Source organism: Pleurodeles waltl, chromosome 5, assembly GCF_031143425.1.
Source record: "Pleurodeles waltl isolate 20211129_DDA chromosome 5, aPleWal1.hap1.20221129, whole genome shotgun sequence".
In the NCBI taxonomy this organism is placed as follows: domain Eukaryota; kingdom Metazoa; phylum Chordata; class Amphibia; order Caudata; family Salamandridae; genus Pleurodeles; species Pleurodeles waltl.
This window is the reverse complement of record NC_090444.1, coordinates 1,294,362,943-1,294,384,814: the sequence shown is the minus strand read 5'-3', so window position 1 is coordinate 1,294,384,814 and position 21,872 is coordinate 1,294,362,943. Positions and strand designations below refer to the sequence as shown.

At 43.3% G+C, this 21,872-nt stretch overlaps 1 protein-coding gene across 1 annotated transcript in view; it reads left to right on the top strand.

Annotated features, from left to right (window-relative positions):
• MMS22L (MMS22 like, DNA repair protein) overlaps positions 1–21,872 on the top strand; it is a 426,716-nt gene that overhangs the window by 279,123 nt on the left and 125,721 nt on the right. Inside the window, exons 17-18 of the mRNA XM_069235533.1 lie at positions 9,701–9,843; positions 17,249–17,408. Coding sequence (XP_069091634.1) covers positions 9,701–9,843; positions 17,249–17,408 — 303 coding nt within the window. The remainder of the gene's footprint in view (positions 1–9,700; positions 9,844–17,248; positions 17,409–21,872) is intronic.

Below are 21,872 nucleotides of genomic sequence, written 5' to 3'. Positions count from 1 at the left end.
GCGACAGTCTTTTCCGTCGTTGCTACTCTTTCAGCAAGGAGGTGTTGATCCTTCCGGAGTAAGCCCAGGTCTAACGCGAGAGTGCCTATCTTGTGCTCCAGGCTTTCCCTAGAGGAGGTGATGGCCTAGAGGAGGTGATGGCCTGCATTATGTCCCACAGAGACGGGCTCTCAGCGTCTCCCTCTGGTTCCGTGGCCTCACGAGGAGGGGCAGGATCCTCGGAGCGGCCCCCGGCATCCTGGGCCGTTCCTCTCTGCTTGGTAGATTTGTCCTTCACTGCAGGATCAGCAGCGGGTCCCCCAGTGGTCAGTCAAGTCTCTCCCGGGCCCCAAAAGGGCACAGTCCAGCTTCCGCCCTCCTCTTTGCAATCCGTGGAGTCCTCCGTCTTCTCCTCCCCCATTCCTCCCACCTCGAGCGTCCGACAGCCGGGGGTGGAGGGAGGGGGGGGTTGGGCGGGCTGGCAGTAATCTTTATTCAGTGGGTCGGCCGCACCAAGCTGTTTGTTGCACTCCAGTCGCGGGCCCCTGCACGGGGCAGGGCGAAGGGTCCAATCAAGTGACCCCTCGCTGAGATATGTACTGTGTTACAGGCAGTGGCAGGGTGGTGTCTTGTTCCAGGCACTTCTCCTCTGGGCACTAGTTCGATCCGGTAGGCCCGGGCTGCCCCTCAGTCTGCTTTACTCCCAGGTTTCGCTTGTTTCGTTTACTACAATCTCGAGCGCGTCCGCCATCTTAAGGTCAGTCCTTATGATCTTCACCTCTGGGGCGGGGTCAGTATGAGGGATGTCTCCCTCTATATCTACCACCCAGTCCGTGCCCCTGGGGGTCCCACAGCAGGCGATCAAGTCTCTCGTTCTCGGGGGCTCGCCACTCGAGTTGCGGCGGCCATTTTGAAGACAGGTGGCCCGCTCTGAGTTTCCACAGCGATCAACCCCGAGGCTCCGGGGTGGCCCCCCGGTCCCAATCAGATTGCCCCCAGCCTCCCAGTCTCAGGGGGACGCACCGGGGGGGGGGGGGGTCGACCTGGCTCGTCAGGATGGCTGCAGATGGAGGCCCCTGGTCGGAGGTCTTCCTCGGCACGGCTCACTCCATGACCCCGTTGCCACGCTCCTTTAAGTAGAGCCACCCTACCCACCACGGATAGGGGCAAAGTCTGCCAGAAGGTCATCTGGGCATGCAGTGATGTTACAGCACACATCAGGTGTCCCTTTAGGAGATTCAAGTTTGTGTGATATGTGCAGGCCCATACCTGAACGTCTGCGGGTGCCAGACCAGAAAGGGTGTTAAGGGAGTTGTTCCTGGGCTAGAGGCATGTGGTGAGATAAATAAACAGGATTTGGCCCACTTAACCTTGAGTCCAGATAGATTGCCAAACTTGTGAAGGGAGAGAGTGATCGACTCTGAAATGGTCGAGGTATCCTTCAAGTACACCAGGAGGTCATCAGTGTAAAGTGACACAGCATGAAACCATCTCCAAAGGGTATACCCGGGTCACAACCCACTACACGAAGGCGAGCCGCCAGGAACTCCACTGCCAAGGAAAACAGTAGAGGGGACAATGGGCATCCCTGACGTGTGCCTCTACCCATGGGAACAGGATCTGAAATCAGCAGGCCTGTCTTCATCCTGGCCGTTGGAAGTGTGTGTAGCAGGCGGATTAGCTTCAATAACCTTTCCCCAAACTCTTAACGAGGCAGGACCATAAATAAGTACACCCACTCCAAAGAGTCAAATCCCTGTTCCAAATTGAGGTCCAAACAGCCCGCTCTTGGCCATGCTGCTGGGGCACACTCCATTATGCGAAAGAAGTGCCACAGGTTAAGTGATGTGTTTCTGGCTGCTCCGGCCCCAGATAGACAAGCTTTATTTGCAATGGTGGCAGCTTGCTGCAGCACCCGTCGACGTGCCATTATGATCTCCTACAGATTTGGTGTCAATTTAGGAGCAATAGGCTGATCGCCACCGGTTCGGTGGAGACCACCAGAAAAATGCATCTGACGGAGAGGATCCGTTGGCATGCGGGCTGCATGTATCTAGCCATTTCCAGGCGGTGACCGCAGATTAAATGCGTGGTGCATCCTGCAATCCCACGAAGCCCCTCTGGGATCAGAACAGAATATTTCAACTCTAGTTCAGAGAATCTCTTTTTCCCTGCCATGAATGAACTGCGCTGTTTCTGGACTGTTTTGGTGTAATCCGGGAAGAACACAACATGAGCATTAACTTCTTTGAATTCCAAGAGCTTTCTGGCCTTATTTAGGATTGAGTCTTGATCCCGAAAGTATAACAATCGCAAGTACCATTGGGCAGGGGCCAATGTCGGTTGAGGGTCTCTTAGTTGGGACCCAGTGTTCTCACTCAGTAAATAAGTATTGTGACAATGCTTGTGGGAGGAGAAGGTCTCTCAGCCAGTGCTCCTCGTATTGTGTTTCTTCTTATCCTTCTATATCATCTGGGAAGCCCACCACATGAACGTTATTCCGCCTTGATCTCCCTTCTGCATCTTCTGCTTTCTGCTTCAGGATTCTCCATTATTCCATTCTGATATGTAAAAAATATACATTTGATGGACTATATCTTTAAATTGGACAATGTGGTGCTGTAGCTCAAATACACAAACATGTACACGTTATGCAAAATGGCTAAATGTGTATGAGGTTGTAGACAGGTTGATTCTCAGAAAGAAATGTAAGTTTTGGTCAGTATTCAGAGGGGTAAAAAAATGTTTGCGACTTCATTAACTTTGAGACTGCATTTTACGATTCACATGTGCGTTTTCTGCAGCTTTAGCGGTCGAAATGAGGGGTAAGTAACAATTTAACAAACAAACAAATTAGCTTTACCAATTTTGGGAAAAATAGTAAGAAACAATGACTTTTTGTATAGAAAGCATGGAGAAAATACATAATTAAATGTGAAAATCAGTGATAATTAAGTATACTTTTCAGATTAAATATATTCTCTCATGGTTTTCAGTGGAAGTCCTATCTAGAAGGTGGAATAATACACCAAAGAGCCAATTGCATGAAATGAGAGAAATGCTTATCTGGGTGGAGCCGAAGTCAAACCTGACTCCCTCTCAGACACTTCTTTTCATCGGAGCTCTTCTGGACACAGTACAGTATCAGCCTTATCCTTCAGAGCGGCTAGTCCAGGATATCCAGGCTATGATACAGATGTTTCAGCCTCTATCCTAGATTTTGGTGGGGAATGACTTTGAGGTTGCTGGTCCTTAGGGCCTTCTACTAGTGACACATGTCAGATGACATATGCAAGATGTGCAGTGGGACCTGTAGCTCCAGTGGGCGCATCATCCGGGTAATCTCTCCGACATGGTCCAGATCTTGGAGGGAACTGCACAAGAGATGCATTGTGGTTAAAGAACTACGATTGGATCAGAGGCAGATCCTTTTCCCTTCCTCACCAGATCTGACAGTAGTGACAGATGGGTCACTTCTGGGATGTGGCGCCCATCTGGGAGAGGTGGAGATCAGCGGTGTTTGGTCTCTGGCAGAGTCTGGACTCCACATCAACTTGTTCCAGGTGAGCAGGCTGGCATTGAAAGCATATCTTTCCTCTCTCAAGGGAAAGATAGTGCAGGTGTTCATGGATAATGCCACCACCATGTGGTACTGCAACAAGCAGGGCAGGGTGGGGTCATGAACCCTTTGTCAGAAGGCTCTGCGCCTCTGGATGTGGCTGGAACAGCAGGGCATATCACTGGTGGTTCAACATCTGATGGGCTTTTTGAATGTCAGAGCGGACAAACTCAGCCGAAAATGCCCAGTCAGTCAAGAAATGTCTCATCTTGTGGTGGTGCGAGGTCTCTTTCAGCAGTGGGAAGAGCTTTGGTTAGATCTGTTCTCCTATACAGAGAAAGCGCAATGTAATCTGCATTGCGCATTGGAGTTCCCAAGGCGGCAATTGCTTGGTGATGCTTTTCGTCCCGAGTGAAACTCAGGCCTCCTCTGTGCCTTTCCACCCTTACTACTTTTGCCCAGAGTTCTCAAGAATGACCGCCCCAAGTGATCCTTGTGGCCCCAGACTGGGCATGGAGAGTTTGGTATCCCAAGGTATTGAGCATGGCCATCTGTCCTCCGATCAGACTGCCCTTTCAGGAGGGTCTTCTGTCGCAGCAGCAGAGGAGGGTTGTGCACCCTAACCTGTCCACTCTCCGTCTTCTTGCGTGGGTATTGAGCAGCAGCAGTTGACAGCTTTTGACCTTCTGCCTGAAGTCTGTAACATTATCATGGCAGCCAGGCGTCCCTCCACCAAAACGGTATATACCAGTCACTGGAGGAAATTTGTGGCATGGTGCAGGGACCCCTTTCTGCTCCTCTCTCTGAGGTTCTGTTGTTTATACTTTCATTGGCCCAGCAGGGCTCTGCTGTAGGCACTCTGAAATGCTATTTGTCTGCAATTTCGGTTTTATTGAGGTTGCCTGATCAACCTTCTTTGTTTAAGTCTCCTATTGTAAATAGGTTACTCAAATGTCTTACACGTTTCCTACTTACCCATTCATTATGCCTCGATGGGATTTGTATTTGTTTTTGGCATTCTTGATGTGCACTCCTTTCGAGCTGCTCCACAATTATCATTTCAGTCTTCTCACTTTGAAAACAGTCTCTTGTGGCCGTTACCTCTTCCTGCAGGGTGAGTGAGCTGCAGGCATTGTCATCTAAGCTGCCTACCTTTCTATCTATCCTGACAAAGTGGTGCTTTGCACTAGGACTTGCTTTTTGACAAAAGTGGTCACACCCTTTCATGTCGGCCAACCTTGCCTACTTTTTACACACCCACATCCTTTATAAATTGTGAAGTGAAGAAGTCCAGTGTCAGTGCTATGTTATTAAGGATGTGAGGAAGTTTATCCTCATATAACCCATGAATTATGTAAGTCCCCAAAGGCTTATTTTTATAAATTAAACCCAATGTATGCACATTTCATATTAGCAGGACGAGGAGAGACTCCATCGCCTGGACCCAAAATATGCATTGGCTTTCTACCTTGATCGTATAAAAGAGCTCCGGGTGGATGATAAACTTGTTGTCAGTTATGTGGGTGTGAAGAAAAGTCGGGCAGTGCAGAACTGCACTATCTCCAGATGGGTCGTCCTCTGCATTAAGATCTACCACACACTGGTCAAAAGCAGCCCCTGGATGGTATGCATGCTTATTCTAATCGAACAAAAGATGCAACCACATCGTTAGCATTCGGAGGTCTAGTCCTTGGAATCTGTTGCGCAGCAACGTGAGCTCCTCTGCACACATTCACTAAACACTACTACTTAGACAGCCAGGTCCGAAGGAGCAGACACTTTTCCCGTTTGGTCCTGCAGAACTTTCTAGTATGATCTAGTTTGCAAGACTCACCTCCGGGGATGGTTTTGCTTGGGCATCTGTTCTAAAATAAAGAATCTGCAACTAGATGTGTCTATAAGATGGACAAGGTACTTACCTTCGGTAACGTATTACCTTGTAGGGACTGTATCTAGGTGCAGATTCCTTACTGACCCACTCACCCTCCCCGTGAACTGACTTCTAGGGTCACAGACGTCTCTTTCGGGGCCCTAGATTTGACACGCTAGTGGTCAGTGTTCATCATGGCTCTGCGCTTCTGGCGTGGAAAGTTGTGAAAAGAAACTTACTTCATTGCACCGGGGTGGTGCCTATATAGGAGCTGCAGCGGCATATCTGTCATGGATATTGCAGACGATGGAAGCAGAGCCGATTGATGCCATTGAACAGCGTGCAGGGGTACTGCTCAAGAAAAATCTTCAGAGTGAGATTGACGCCTGGGGCAAATTCTAAGGTGAGGAATCTGCAACTTGATATTGTTTCTACCAGATAAAGAGTCACTGAAGTTAAGTAACTTGTCCTTTAAGAGCTAAGATTTGGTTTCAGTGGATTCCTGTGGGAAAGCAGTGTGCTCTAATTTTTCCTCCTTTTTTTCTGTTTTGTCTCTTAGCACCACAACACCCCTGGGGATATTTGTTCAGCTGTATAAATGTTGGTGATATAACATAACATAAGCATGTGGATAAAATATATAAAAGAAGCAGAGTTCTTTAATGGATGTGTTCCTTAATATATCTCTGTGGTACTTCATTGCTCTCCAGTATTTAAAACAAACAGGGTTCAAAGGTGCAGTTGTGTGTTTTGATGAACAATAGCGCTTCCTCTATATTGGTTGCCTATCCTGAGAAGACAAACATAAACTACAAGATCAGCCCCTCATAGAAATTAAAAGTGCCAAGAATAAGAATGGCCAAGGAATGACTACTGTATTAATGTGCCTCACCTACAGCTGTTCCCCAACATGGCTGCTGGGGATCGTGCTAAACTGTTGCCTCTCCAGGCAAGCATAGGCTATGTAAGTGGTTACACTGTTACTCCCTACTCCCTGCACTACATAGCTAGAGCCAACATGAATAGAAGGTTCTTGCTGGTTCTTACAGCCACATTTCTTGCCTAGTTACCACACATCTCCCTGACAGTGGTCCAATCTGGTGCCTCTTTTATATTGTACCTCAACGATGAACACTCATTCACAGAACTTACTTGCGCCAAAACCCACGGACACTACAGACAGATTTCCATCATTCACTAATTTTAAGGTAAACATTACCGTCAGCAACCATTACAGCCAGACTTTTCGCCAAAATTAAATTGATCAATGTCTTGTGCAGCATTCCTGCCTCACCAGGCTCCTTAAGGACATGCATCTTTTAAGGACCAGCTCTTAAATTATCCTGCAGTGCTCCTGATGATTTTTCTTAACCTTCCCCCTCTGTTACCTACATCCTCTACTCAGTGTTGTCCCAGCATCACATTACTGAAGTACCAAGGACTGGAACCCTATGTGAAATTGAGGGAAGTTAAAGAATTTATACCATAGCCAGCTTCATGTAAATGACACAAGACTGCTTCTTGATCTCTGTAGATGACACAGGAGCTCTTCTCTATACACTTCTTTGTACCATTACGTTTTTAAGTCTGCTGTTAGCCTGGACCTTTTGATTTTAGTTAAAGTATATGTATGATAGACTCAAAATATGGACTTTCAGCCAGCCCCTCTTCATTAATTGTTGTATAATTTATATTTGTCCTCCCCCCCAACCCTCTTTGGCCCTCAGCATGCAGCACAGGGCAGTGGGTCAGCCCACTTCAGCCATTGGCTAACTTTATTGTAAGTGATGATATTCTGGTCTGTGTGCTTTTTGAGACAAAAAATATATTTTGCTGGGCAGCTGCTTAAACAATAAAGATTTTTTTTTAAAAACCCATCAGAAACAAGTAATGATAAAGCCAAAAGACTGGTAGCCGCTATCAGACCTATTGGCATTGAATATCTGAAATATAAACAAATACAAACACCCCCATTCATATTCTACATGGGCTCCAGCCCTCTTCTACTCCACACTCTATGAACCACTCTATTTTAAGCATCCAGGTACATCACCCAACCACATCCTCTGAATGCTTATGTCTTGATACACCTTTGAGAACTGATCTTCCAGTTAGCCCGGTAATAGTTCATAACTGGTTTACCAGCCTGAGCTTTTCTTAACTTTTAACTATTTTGTAGGTCTCTTGTCAGGCAGCTCACGCACTGCCTCTTGTGAGATCTTTTGTTACTTTTCAGCAGGCTTAGAAGCTGCCCAATGCCTACCGTTGGTTGGCTTTAATGCCACTCTCATTTGCTAGCTAATTTGTCAGCTACCGTAGGCTTTTCTTTCTCTTCTTGTATTTGTCTGCACCATGGACTCATTCCTGAGTCATTCCTCGGCTTGCTTTTTCAGATGCTACTAATTTCTTTTTGTTTAAGCACTCTACAAGAGTGCATGTGTGTTCAAACTATCGCCATCATATACTACTCCCCCCTTCACTCTGTTTCCCCAGTAGCCTCCCTCCCACCCACTGTTGTCCGTGTGCTTCCTCCTTTAATCTGTTGTACATGTGCTTCCCCAAGTCCCCTCCCCCTCTGTTGTCTGTGTGCTTCCTCAGCCCACCCCACTCCATTGTGGATGAGCTTCACCATTCCCTCTTGTCCTACCCCTTGTTGTCCGTTTGCTTCCCCAGCCTCTGCCACCTAAACTTTGTTGTTGGTGTGCTAGAACCAGACCTTCCCGCCCACCCTCCTTTGTCTGTGTGCTTTCCCCAGCCCTTCCCACCCACCCTCCTTTGTCTGTGTGCTTTCCCCAGCCCTTCCCACCCACCCTCTATTGTCTGTGTGTTCCCCCAGCCCAAATTATCCCCCCCACCCAACTTGTCCTTCCCTCCTACCTCCCCCCACATCCTTCTCTCCCGACCTGCATCCCTCTGTGTTGCTTCATCCAACAAACGAAATCAAATGAGGGAGTAGTTTGGGGGACAAGGCAATGGAGAGAAAGAGTGGGTGAGAAAGACAGTGGCAGACGGAGAGGACAAGTGAAAAAATAATAGTAAAAAGTGCTGTGACACTTCCAGTTCTATATATATATATTTTTTTTTAATAAAAGCTTATTTGTGATGCCCATGCAATAGTGTTTTGCAGCATGGCTACAGATCATTGCCAAAACCAATAGCCCTCATAGGCAAGACCTTTTGGCTTTGCCAGTGCATGTTTTCTTTGTTGTCTGCCCAATACTGGGAATGAAAAAAATGAAACAGAGAAAGACCCAGGAGTACATAAGGTCACTCTTCTTAGTAGTAGTTAATATCCTGTGTCTGCTAGGTCCTGTTTGCCTGCCTACCTCCGTGACAGAGATCTATGAATAAGCATTCACTTGCACACCTACTGCCCTTCGCTCATCCATGGTTGTGGATATTCTTCCTGCTGGCGGTCTGCCTTTGAAGGTGGGGCATGAAGAATATAGCAGTCAAGTTAGGAAGACCTTAAGACTTGGTGGAGGGACACTGTACCTCCTCATGTCTCTTCTTTTAACCACCTAAGGCACAATTGGAGTTAGGCCTAGAACAGATTGATTACAGACGGCACTTCATAGATTTGTAACAAAGCAAATACAGGTATCATATTTATCATACTGTTGTAACGTTTCTGTATTTTTTAAAGTGTAAGAAAATGAAGGCTGAGTGATCTTTAAAAGTATAAACCTTAATTAACTAGGTAATATATAATGCCTCAATTCTTCCTCATCATATTATTGGTTCATAAGTCTCTGCTCTCCCTTCTGGCCACTAACCTTGTGGGTGACAGCCTAATGGTTTCCAGTGTCGATGCTATGTTATTAAGGAAGTGAAGAAGTTTATCCTCACATAGCCCATGGATTATGTAAAACCCCGGAGACTTATTTTATAAATTAAACCTAATGTATACACATTTCATACTAGCTCAACCCAAATTTCATTTGCCACAGCAAGTACTCAGTGAGTATTAAGAAATTTCTGGAGTGGCATGTCTTCTACGTTTACAACAATATCTTAATCTCTCTATTAAAATACCTCAGAATGAACATAGTTATGCTTTGTTGTTTCTATTGCTTTTTTCTCTGAAACAGTGCTTTGAAGCGGATCCAGCTTCTGTACTTAGGTTTCAAAGCTAAACATCTTTATATGTCAATTTCATGTTAGATGGGATGAATGTTTTTTTAGGAAGATAAATGCTGTCCGCGGAATGGTTGTACTGATAGAATGACTACCAATGGATGCTCTGATATCATGTCTTATGAATGGTGTAGTTATATTTGCTCTTTCAACAGCCAGGGTGAACGCAGAGCAACTGGTTGAATTGACCAGGTTGGTGTTCAAACTGCCAGAAGTGGAAAACATCCTTTTTAAAGCTCAGATTGAGCCATCATCCTACAAGCAAGATCCCAAAGGAGCTCTTGACCAGTTCATCAAGGTAAGTTGAACTCTTGTGTGAGGGCTGGTGAAATATGAAAAGCTAAAAAGTACACCTTAGGCATTGACAAATATTAGCAGCTTAAAAATCGTTGATTTGATGAATCTACCTCATTGAGCAGAATTTGTTGAGTTCTTTTATGTTTTGATGTTCGTGTAGCACTTTAGCTTACCATGTCATGAGTGATGTAATAGATAAGGTCAAAGGCAGTGCATTACTAGTGTGCAAGTTAAAGTGAGCTGGGGTAACTATAACTGCTGAATTTTACTGGTTTTGCACATGTGAAATGTGTGCCTAACTGTAACGCCCCAATAACCTTTGTTTTTTTTCAGTGAATTTCTATGGGTTTTTAAAAAACCTTTTTCTTAAATATAACATCCATGTAACCTTTGATTTTTTTTTTCAGTGAATTTCTATGACTCTTTTTACCGTAGAGTAATTTTCATTACTATATGTTAATCCACCCACTGCCACGTAGGGCCACGGTTGTTGGCCGCAAGGCCCGGCCTGCAGCCAAACCCCTATAACCACTCAACCCTGCGCCACTCCTGGCCTGTCTTTCTGGGTGTGAGAATAGGTGTGAGAGGGTGTATCTGGTTGTGAGAGTGGCTGTTAGGGTGTCTGTCTGGGTCTGTAAATGGGTGTGTGAGTGTCTGAATGGGTCTGGGAGTGGGTGCATAAGGGTATGAGTGGGTGTGAGTGGGAGAACGAGATTTAAAGAGAGAAATAGAGAGTGAGAGGGATAGAGATAGAGAGTTTTTAGGCCTTGATGAATAATAGAAAGAGATATTTCTGTACCAATTGAAAAGAAAAATTTATTGGTCACTTAAAAAGAGTGAGATCACCTTTCAGTATGAACCTTAAACATTTGAAGATTAAAAGAAATTAAAGAAGGAAAATGACCACGCGCACACCTGGAGGAGATTCCTCAACTTTCAGTGCGAGGGTCTGTGACCTTAACCTTTAGGCCATAGATGACTCCTCACTAAGATGCTTACAGACATCCCTATGACAGTCAGCCCACACATGTGATTGCAAAGAAATATGAATGTTCCATCACTAGGAAGGTTTAACAGTCAAAACACTAGTAAATAAACAAACACACAGCGATACTAGGATTTGAACCTTCAGCCTACTAAGTGACAGCACAAGACATCAACTTTTAGGCCAGAAGTGACTCTGTTCCGCTCTGCATTCAAACTTATCTATGGTACCAAACATCTTGCTAGCCTTACTTTTTGAAGTAATTGTATGGCGAGACCATTGCAATGACAATCTCTCTTTCTCACTTCCATCTCTTTATGGGATGGAAGAGAGAGCGAGAGAGAGAGAGTGACAGGACCGTGGGGGGAGCCTGAAGGCCCCGTGGTCCTAGCTGGCACCCCACATCCTGCGGGAGCCGGCATTGCTCCCACAAGCAGGGAGATGCTTTAAGAAGCAGCTCCTTGTTGCGGGAGCAATGTTTTCATATGTTTCTTTACATGCATATTTGCATGCAGAGAAACAGATGAAAACCTCACTTTCTGCAAGTGAGAGCTGTTGGACAGCTCCCACTTGCAGAAAGTGAGGTGTTTGCTCTTACTTTGCAGGAGCTGTCAAAGCTCCCACCAAGTCTGAGCAAACAGCTATGTCCCCGGTTTGGGCTTTCCAGGACATAGCAGGAGCCGGCCCTGGGGGGGTGGCGTTTTCCATGGCCCCCCCCTCCAATGTGACATAGCCCCGGTAAGGTGGTGGTCCCCAGGGTTTGGTGGTCTGCAATGGACCCCCTTCATTGTTTTACCACAGCTGTAGGGAGGTGCTGGACCCCTTGGGCTGTGGGAGGGGCAGCACCCACATTATTTACTTGAGGTGGTGGTCCCTGGGGCTGTGGGGGTCTACACAGCCCCCTGCATTGTATTTTATTAAAGCCCTGGGGATATGGTGGTCCCCAGTGCTGTGGGGGACCGGGGTGGCCCCCTTGCATTACATTTACTAAGATGGTACCAGGGAGGTGGCGTTCCCCAGGGCTGCAGGTAGCCAGGTACCCCCTCCCCCCACACATTATATTTACTCAAAGCCCTGGGGAGGTTGTGGTCCCTGGGGATTGGGGGGGGGGAGGAGCTGGACGCCTCCCCGCCCCCACATTACATTCACTTGAATCCCCAGGGAGGTGGCGGTCCCTGGGTCTACGGTGGTGCCGTATACTGGCTCTGTATTTCAATAAAGCCCCGGGCAGGCGGTGGCCACCGGGGGTGCTGTGTCCTGGCTTTGTATTTCTTTGCAGTCCCTGATAGATGGCGGGCCACGGGGCTGCGGTGGGCAGCATAAAACCCGCCACCACCCATACACCCCTTATTCAAAATGTCAATGTCCACCGGGACTAGGCCCACCCAGGGGCTTCTTAAAAACAAGCTCATTGTCGCGAAATTGCTGCACATCTTTTTCTTTTAAAGTGTTTTTTTTATCCCTAGGGGGCCCTTTGGGACCCCAACAACAGAGCTAAGATTGTAAGGGTGATTCTATCCTGGTACCTTGTCCTAATTTTTTTATTTTTACTTTTTTGTGGGACTCTGCTAAAGTTGAGTCCCAAGTTGACAGCCAATCAGAGCTCTGCTCAATCTTGTTATTATTCACAAAGTTGTCGCAATCACAGATATTCAAATTTGGATTTTCTTTAATTTCTCAAAAACGACTGAACGTATTTACACCAAATAACCCAAAGCACAATATGTGTACCGACAGCTAGCATTTTGCCAAATTTCCATCCAGTGGTTTGGGGTGTAGTCATTTTACAAAACTCCTATGGGAATTAACGTAGGAAACACACAATTTATGACCCCAAATTATGACCTTTTTTTTTTCCCCCTCAGTCCCCGCTTGACGGATCACCCCAGAACCTCCCATGCGCAACAAGAATCACTGGTGCACTTTTTGGGGGGAAACGTTTGTCAAGATTCGGGAAACGGTGCCAAAGATGTAGGCAATTCAAAAAATGCTTTTTGTATTGAAACATGGTCCTATCTATAACGACCTATATAATATATAATATAATATAATATATATATATATATATATATATGTAAAACAAAAAATTCTGGAAGCGCACTCCGTTAAAGAAAATGTTCTTGATTTATTGGTGCAATAAACAAAAAGAACAACTTAGCAGTCTTCTTCTCGGTTTGAAAGTCCTTTCTTTCTGTTACTATTTATACATTCAAAATTAGTGAGCTCTTACAATGCATTCTGGATATTGCAGTACATTGTTTTTTTCTTCTCAAAACACAAAACTATTCTCTTTATACCTATTTATAATAGCTACGTAAACCATAATATGACAGATTTTTTTATACCTCAATACATTTAACCAGTAAATTATCAAAAATGTTCACAAGAAAGGAACATCTCATTAATATGATAAGTATACTCTAAATATAAAACACCAATACACTCGAAGATGGTAAGTCATTTTTGCACAATTAATTCAAAATTAATTATTAAATACTGTCATTTAATTAAATTATGACCAATTTATATAACAGAATTATTTTTTATATGATTATTATTCAATATCAATATTGTTTTGGTAACCACTAATATGATATCCAGCTCCCAAGAGCAGTATGATAAGGGAAATGCATATATGAGTGTGGCACGCTTTTGGCACTCAAATAATATCAGTGGAATCTATGTGTCCTTTCTCCCACAGTCTTTTTGATGCTTTGGTCTAACTAGGCAAATTTCAGGAGATTAACCCCTTTCATCAGTGGAAACTGAGAAAAGACTTTGGCCCTGTACTTGGACTTTTAATCTTTACTGATACAACTAATTTTGCTTGTCCCTACCATTTGAAAGTCAGACAGAAATCTTTAAATAATAAATAAATATATTTGGCAAACTGGCTACCCTGAACCAAAATCTACTATTGGCAAAAATCAAATCACTATTGAGTAAATGAAGGCCATCCCTTTTTTGCATGATAGGTAAAATTAATCTAATCCTCAATAAGATCAATATAATGAATCGTATGTTCCCTGACAGATTTCCAGCTGTGTTGGCTGCATGTACAGTATGGTTGGTATTTGTATAGTGTGAACGTAAATGGAGGGCAGTAGAGATCTGAAGAGTAGATATGAGCCTTGGGATACAATTCAAACTTGTTTACACGAGAAACTGGATTTATGCTGGTTCTGTGTCTTTGGATTCTCCCTGAATCCAGAAACAGTAGAAACTACGCACATGGGGGATTTACAGAGGACCTCACGCCGGTAAGAGGCAACCTATTCTGAATGTTTATTTTGAATTTTAAAAAAATATAGCAAACCTTAAAATCAGTTAAGCAATACATTTGGTTGAAGTCAGCCCCATTTCGCTTTTGTTTAATTAAAAACTGAAAGAAAATTGGTAGCAAGCAAATATACATGCAGAGTTCGTATTGACATTACACCTTTTGGAATTCCTGATGTTTGAAGCTTTCCCACCATGCACTTTTAGATCAAATTTGGATGCATCACTGTCAGTGTGCCTTACTTCAAGCAACTGACCTATCAGTACTGCAACTATCGTTGTGGGAGGATCCAGTCTCGGGAAACAAAGATAACCTGCCCTGGAAATCGTGCTCCCTAAAAAGAATAAAACTCTCAATCAGTTATTCTCTGAATTTTCTCCTAGACTTGAACACACCAATCCAGAGAGCTCAAGAGAAACATCTAATTACTTTCCATCTGCAATCCACTCAATACACTCTTTTTTAAATGCAATTCTACTACTAACATTACGCATTTCTACTCTTTGTCTATGCATCTGTTTTACTATGTTTAAACATATTACCTGTTTCTGTTCTGATACATCTCTTGCATTCCCTATGTCAGCTGCTCTTCTACCCGTGTGATAAGGCCCACACTGTATGAATATATATTTTAGGTCAATTCCCTAAAGACTACTTCATGTTGCTCTTCCATTGAATAAACTTAGCCAGGATAAGCTATGCTTTGAGTGGCATAGAGAAGGTACCCCATTAATCAAAAGGTTGGGAAATTAAACGCTACAAATTTACAGCATTCCTGCCATGAGCAGGACAAAAATAGTTGGTCAGATGAATTAATTTGTGATCAAATCTCACATGATCCCATGTTCTGCCATAATACAAACAGCTACAATTAATCAGTAGTTGCATGACTGTCACTTACACTTGACTAGCAAATACATTTTAATTAACGAGGGCAATCAGTAAACTACTTAATTGTTTTAAAGAACCAATTACCGTAATGATTTTTTATCAAAATAAATATTGTCCAAATGTTGCTAGAAACGGAGGTGTTCTTTGAAACCATTTTCATCAAAAGAACACCATGCAGGGCACCTTAGTTCTTCTGATGCAGTAACTCAGTAGACTTCTGAATGGCACTGGTGCCTATCCTTTCTCTCTCCCCTTGCACACAAGAGTGTTTAAAAGGCATTGAAGCAACCACCTTGGGTTTGTTCAAAAAGTACAGAATTCTCAGCAGTACAAAGATGTTCACAACACAAAATGTTCTATTACGGTAAATCATAATCCTCATTCACCAATTAATGCATATCAATGAAAGCAGTTATTTAGTTCAGTTAAAGTAATGCAATATAAAGACAGACTACTTTAAACATTTATATGTTTGCTCATGGTCTTTTTTTCTTATAACCAAGCAGGTGCCATTTCTCTAACATTCTGGGATCACCTTGAGGATCCATATGTAATTTTGAATTGTGTTGGTCTATCCAAGACTTTATCATAAGAATCTCACGGTGTGGATTTACCACCACTACCTTCTTTCGATTCTTGAAACTGCTATCAAGGCTGTTCTTGAAAATGGAGGCCAAGTAATCCTACTTGCATGCCCCTGTCACATGAGATTGTTCCACCCCTACAATCCACCCTGCACCTACACCCATTTTTTGTTGTTAAGTCACCCAAAAGGTGCCAGGGACTGGCTGTTTATTTCTGTGCATGGTTCATTTCACTCCCTGTTGCACCCATTTATTCTTTTTCTTTCTTTAATTGGCCAGCTCCAACCCCAGTGTTTGCCCTGTAGTCGACCTGTAGCTTCTAATTGAGGTAACTGTGTCAGGCTGCTCGTACTAGTTTTCTTTGGCTATTAGGCTAGGGTCTGAAGCAGGTGGATAAACAATATATGCTCCATAGCAGGCTGTAGAATTGGTTTTGAGCTGCTGAAGAATGCCCCAGGTAATGTGTGCTCTGGTGTGAGCTGTGCCATCACATATAGAAGTACCTAAACATATGGGAAGCCATTCTCTGCTCATCTTCAGGGTCTGTTAAGGCCATCTAAGTTATCTATCTGGCCTTTGCATATAAAGCTAATATAACTTAGACCTCGAAAACTGGTATCACCTTTTGATCCTTTTCTGGTATTCTGCAGTCTCTGGATTGGAGATCATATGCAGATTTCAAGATCTTGTACAAATCACACTAATGCCAAATTTCACCTCACCTACGTTGGTATCCAGGTACCAAATTTATTTGAATTTTGATTTACCCCAGACTAAACACTTACATGTGGGTTCATGAACTTCTTTGATATGGGTTGCACTTAATGTTTATCATTCGCATACATTTCTGAAATAAGGATCTTTAAACTCCTCAATCTGGAGGTCGAAAATGTCCTTTCTACATCTCTCAAACAGTCTTTTTCTCTATCTTGCAGAGATAGCCATACCTCTAGCACTTATTAAAGGTGTTTTGTACAACCTGAAAAACCAAGTGCTTCTCTGAATGTGTTGCTGGATAGAATTGAATTCTTCCTCTGTGCACAACCTAAGCTGTTTTTCTGATTCCAAGGTTTGCAGGAGACAATCATGGACTTTTGCTTAAGATTCACTTACCTGCTTCTAATTGCATCTTAGAGAACCTGTTATAATTGGATTTTCAGTTTCAAGCCAGTCTTGTAACTCATTCTACAACTGTGACAGCAGTATTGCTCCACTTGCTAACTTCATTTTCTGTTAGGTTCTTGATACATCCAAGACACAGATAAGCCCTAAATTTTTAGTACAACCATTGCAGAACATAATTCTAGTTTTTGGGGTATTGGGGTTTGGAAAATACCATATAAGGACGGTTTTGAAACTAGTATTTGGAAGGTGCTGTGAACCAATGGTTTTTACAAAGGTTAACTGTTTCTGTGAATAAGTAACAAACGTCAATACCGTTGTGCCCCGACACTAACTTCCAGAGACAAACTATCCATGTGGTTGGTTTTTCTGCTTTAACAGTCCTTTGGTGTGTAAGAAGGTATATTTTGATGTTGACTAGTCTCCATGGATCACGAGCCTGGTCACCATCTCATTTAAAAAAAAAACTCTTGGTCTTTTATACATAGATACAGATTGGGAATAATCTTCAGAATTCATGCTTTCTTACATTCTTAATTTTTAGGCTGCAGGTGGAGTTTACAGTGGACTTCAGACCTTGGCAGAAAAGTCCTCCATGGTGTCCAAATGTTTGGAGTACCTGGGCGATGTACTGAAATATATAAAACCTTGTCTGATGAAGAAAGGACCTGCTGAAGGCCTGCAGCTCACATATCGGACTATCGGTTAGTATCTATTTTGTGTACTCTTGCAGTTTATAAACAGTGATTATTGCTTTTATAGATTACGCAGAAGAAAAAGTGGTTGACTCTGGATTTCTTTCATATACCTTGCTTTTGCAGGGACATTGTATAAGAGTTGTTGTGGTGAGCAATGGGGAAAAAAGATAGAATGAGGGAGTATGTTCAGCAGTTGTTCCTGGAACGTGGAAAAAACAATTGAGAAAGTCAGAGTAGAGGGAACGGAACATTGGATGGGAAGACATAGAAATAGTTTTTTTGAAGGCGTTAGAAAGAAAAAGATTCTTTAAAATTATATGGTGTTATATTTGTGGTGTACCAAGTTTCCAGACAATCTATAGAACACTTGTGGTCTTGCCTTGACACTTAACTTCTCATTATGGGTCACCCCATTTTTCTGAGGAGCCCTGTAACTGCAGTTACCAGGCCCTTCTGAAATGCTAGTTAAAAGGGAACACCACTAGGGAATGGTAGTTTTTTCTGGAGATTTCCCCAGGTACAAGCAGGCAAAGTCTCTGGGCAGAATAGCCTTGAATACACTCAGGATGGTTAGTCTGATTTTCCAGGTTATTACTGGAAAAACGTGTAATTTTCATTATTTCACCACCTGTGGAATTATTCGGACTTATGTATTAGTAATTTCTGGGGGAAGAGGGTGAGTTGGGGGGCAATAACTGAAATTTTTCCAGGGCACTATTAATGAGTGCCTTGGTAAATCATGACAAACTCTCCTCACGACATAAGCAATCAAAGCTGAAACGACTGTTAAGAGTTGTGCTGAGAGGCATTGTTTTCTAAATCTCGTTCAAGATCACCATCATTGCATTCATTAAGATAAAATAATTACTTGCTTGATCCTGATACAAATATTGGTGTTTCACCTCCTTACAGGGTTCATCAATCCCACAAGTGATATCTGTTTTCTAAAGCATCTTTATTGAATTTGAAAACTAGTTCAGAAGTCTAGGTGGAGAACTCCCCAACCAAACTGTGAATGACAACCTATTATAAATAAAAAAAGAAAAGTAAGCAAATATTACCTCATTGGGCCATGGACAGCTGACTAAAATACTTCATTACTTTCAGGGACCTATGGTCACCTCCAAAGCCATATCCCTGGAGCCAGCCCCTTCCACTGTTCCTAACATAGAACACAATGAAATTCAACCATAAATGCATATGGTCCACTATTGTCAACTTTACCCCCTCTTGTTCACCTTAGAAATTCAGCCTGGTCCATAGTGTAAAACGCATATCGTTTGGATAGTCTTAGTTTGTCGGGTAAACAGTATTCCTGCCATTGCTCTAAGGTCTAGTAAGACTTTCCTTACCAGTTCCATTTCCTTGCAACTTTTCTCAGTAGCACTACCCAGGGAAAATTATGATCCAAGAGTCATCGAATAGGGTCGTCTATCTTTTCTGACTCTGCTCAATACTTATTCTGGGGGACAAATCAATGTTGTGCCAAATTATGGTTTTGGGATCACCTTACTTTGTTCCAGAGACCCATCCCTTTTAAAGCTGCTATTTGTTTTTTGTTGGGAGATTGCTTCATCAGATTTACCAGCATCTTTACATTTTTTTTTTTTTTTTTTTTAGTTTCCTTGGGCTGATTTTCATAATTAGTAATCTACCCTTAGGGTATATACCTTGTTCTCTCTGTCTTGTCTTAATGCATTCTACGGACAAGTGTTTTTTTTTGTAGTTTAGCTTCTCTATAATCCCTTAACTTGTTTTGGAATTCCCTCCACTGTCAGAGCATTACTAATGTCCAACCCGACAGCCTGTTAATGAAACCCATGAGGTAGCCTCATTTTTTGGGGTGTTCCTAAAGGGCATAAACTGGACAAATCCCTTTCTCATCCCAATATCCCTCCACACGTATAGAAAACCAGTAACAATCATGGCCTAAAATTCGTCCAGCACTGGTTTCTTACTGTGTCCTCCATAGACCTCTTTCTGTTGTCACAGTCCTTGCCTATTTCTTGTGCATTTACAGAATCCAAAGTAATTGTAGCTTTTAGCTACTGCAAACTTTAAATCATCCAAGTCCAGTTTTGGCTGATGATGTTCCTGCTGAAGACCAGTACTTGTGTTATTCTCACACCTGCTCTCAGCAGATTAGACCTATGGTAGTGTCTATGGTAGATGTACACTTCTGTAGGCTGCTCTTTGTTTGATCAAATCACAAACATCACACTGGATTGTCCCCATACATAGTCAGCTGAACATATCTCCCTGCCAAGCAAGGCGTGGCTGTCTGTATGCTGACAAATATATCCTGCAGAGCAGCCACTATGCACCTAAAGAGTGAAAGGGGTGAGCATGCACCTTGTTTGAGGCCAGCGGATGTCCTAATTTTAACCGTGGAAGAATGTCCAAAACACACTTGAACCCTCATCTCCCTATTGAGCTTACTAAGAGGCATCAATACTGAAGTGTGTTAATTTACTCTTTAAATGCTTGTGTTATTGTCAGTCAAACATTTGATGGGTACTTGGCAACGGACGCATGTATGTGTGGTTTGTGTCAGTGATAGGTCTTGTGCAGTGGTAGTGTTGTTCTTCAGAGGACAGGCAGAGTGCCTGCATAAAATAATGATGCCTCTTCATTTTGTGATTCCCTGTGGAAGTGACAGATTTCTGGTGGATTAGTGGAATGTAATTCTTCTTTCTCCTTCCATAGTGTCTGAACTACCACTTTTTGTGCTGGGCACCTCCTAGCAAACAGAAGGCCTTTACTCAGGAAGTCTGGATGCAGTGAACTTTCCATTGCCCAGTTCCTCTGTCTTACATAATGTGCTTGCCTTTTTTATTGAAAAAGTAAATTTAAAAAAAATATAGTGCCCTAGTTTGGCCTTGTCATCGTAAAAGAGCCCCTTCAGGAAGATACATACAGATCCTGTTGAGTATGTAGCTTTATTTTGTTGGAATGGCTCTGTGCCCCAACTCAAATATATGTATGCCACAAGCAGGACTTCATAAGTTGTGATTTCCTTCAGGATGGGGAACCTAGGTCTGACTGCCTGTGACCTTCCCCAGAAGAAGAGAAAGGTCTTCTGCTTAGTGTGTGGAGCATAGTATGCCTTAGTCCAGTAAGGCCAAGAGCAAGGCCAAGCTCTTTGAACACGGCATGGAGATTGTCATGATGATGTGACCTTGCAGGATAAACCCAACCTTAGAACAAATGTCATTTGAGGCAACCCCTCACTGCCCTTTTCCTCCAACCTCCAGATGGGCTCTTATTTTTCCTTCTCGTCTTAAGCCTTGTAATAGGGCCATTTTTATAGCGGCTGGTGACACTAGTTCCAATTCTATGCAGATTATATCTTACTGCACCAGAAATATCATTGTTCTTGGTTTGAACCTAACACCAGTTTACCTATTCAAAATAGTGAGTTTGTGTGTATCCAGTTTACTCTATGTGCTCATATGTTGAACTTTCATTGTGTTGACGTTTCATAACCTCACTTGCTCTGCCTCTGAACTGTAACCCATTGAGAATGCAAACTACTGGACCCCTAGTAAACTGTTAATTGAACACTGTGAATTAATGACCTGGCTCATTGACACCCCATCATTTAATTGTAAATTTGGGAGGACCCCCTGTTTCTTTTGGGTAGAGAATTTTGAGTTATTTTTATTTTTTTGGAGCATTTTATGATATCCTGCCACCTGGGCTCAAAGCCGCTAAGATGTCTATTCTTGTATCAAGAACCGTTGAGTAACCAGGGCTCAGGCCAGACCTATCACAGCCAACTTCATCCATTCTAGCATTCTGACTCAACTTGTTGTCACATTGACATGATTCAGTAAAGAGTGCCCCTAGTAAACTCAAAAGAGTTAACAGAGTGGTTTAAGGTCATCCACGTGTTTCCCTATAAATTACTAGAGCTATAGGTCTCCGTGAAGTATGCATCTGATAGAGACTTCTAGCCACAGATCCCTTACTTTGGAACTATCCCCAGGAGTCCGACTGGATCTAGAAATTCTTGAGCAGTTCCCCTGCGTGGCAGTAGGTGGCGTAATTCTCCTCTGCCCTGGCGTCATCCACACCAATAGTGACAACCATGGTGCCTATGCAGGTGCCACCCCAGTGTGTTGCCATCAGTACTTTTTATTCCGTGCCACTCAGCGCAGATCTTGAGAGAGTTAGCCCCAGTCAATTTTTGACTGAACTTTTAAAAACATTTTGCCGAGCTCTTCTTGAGAAAAAAGTTCTGCAGGTATGCTAGTTATGTTCCCTAAGAAGCCAGTAGGTCACTGACAGATATTTGTGGCAGACACCCACTTGGTTTATGGTGCTCTGTGCAGGCACCACAACTCCAAGGCCTGCGAGGACAACAGCGCCATGAACTCAAAGATGCTGAGGGGGCGTTCCCTGAAGATTCTCACGACCTGACGCTGGAAGACTCTGCAATGCTCTCATGAGTTCGGGAGAGCCCCCCAT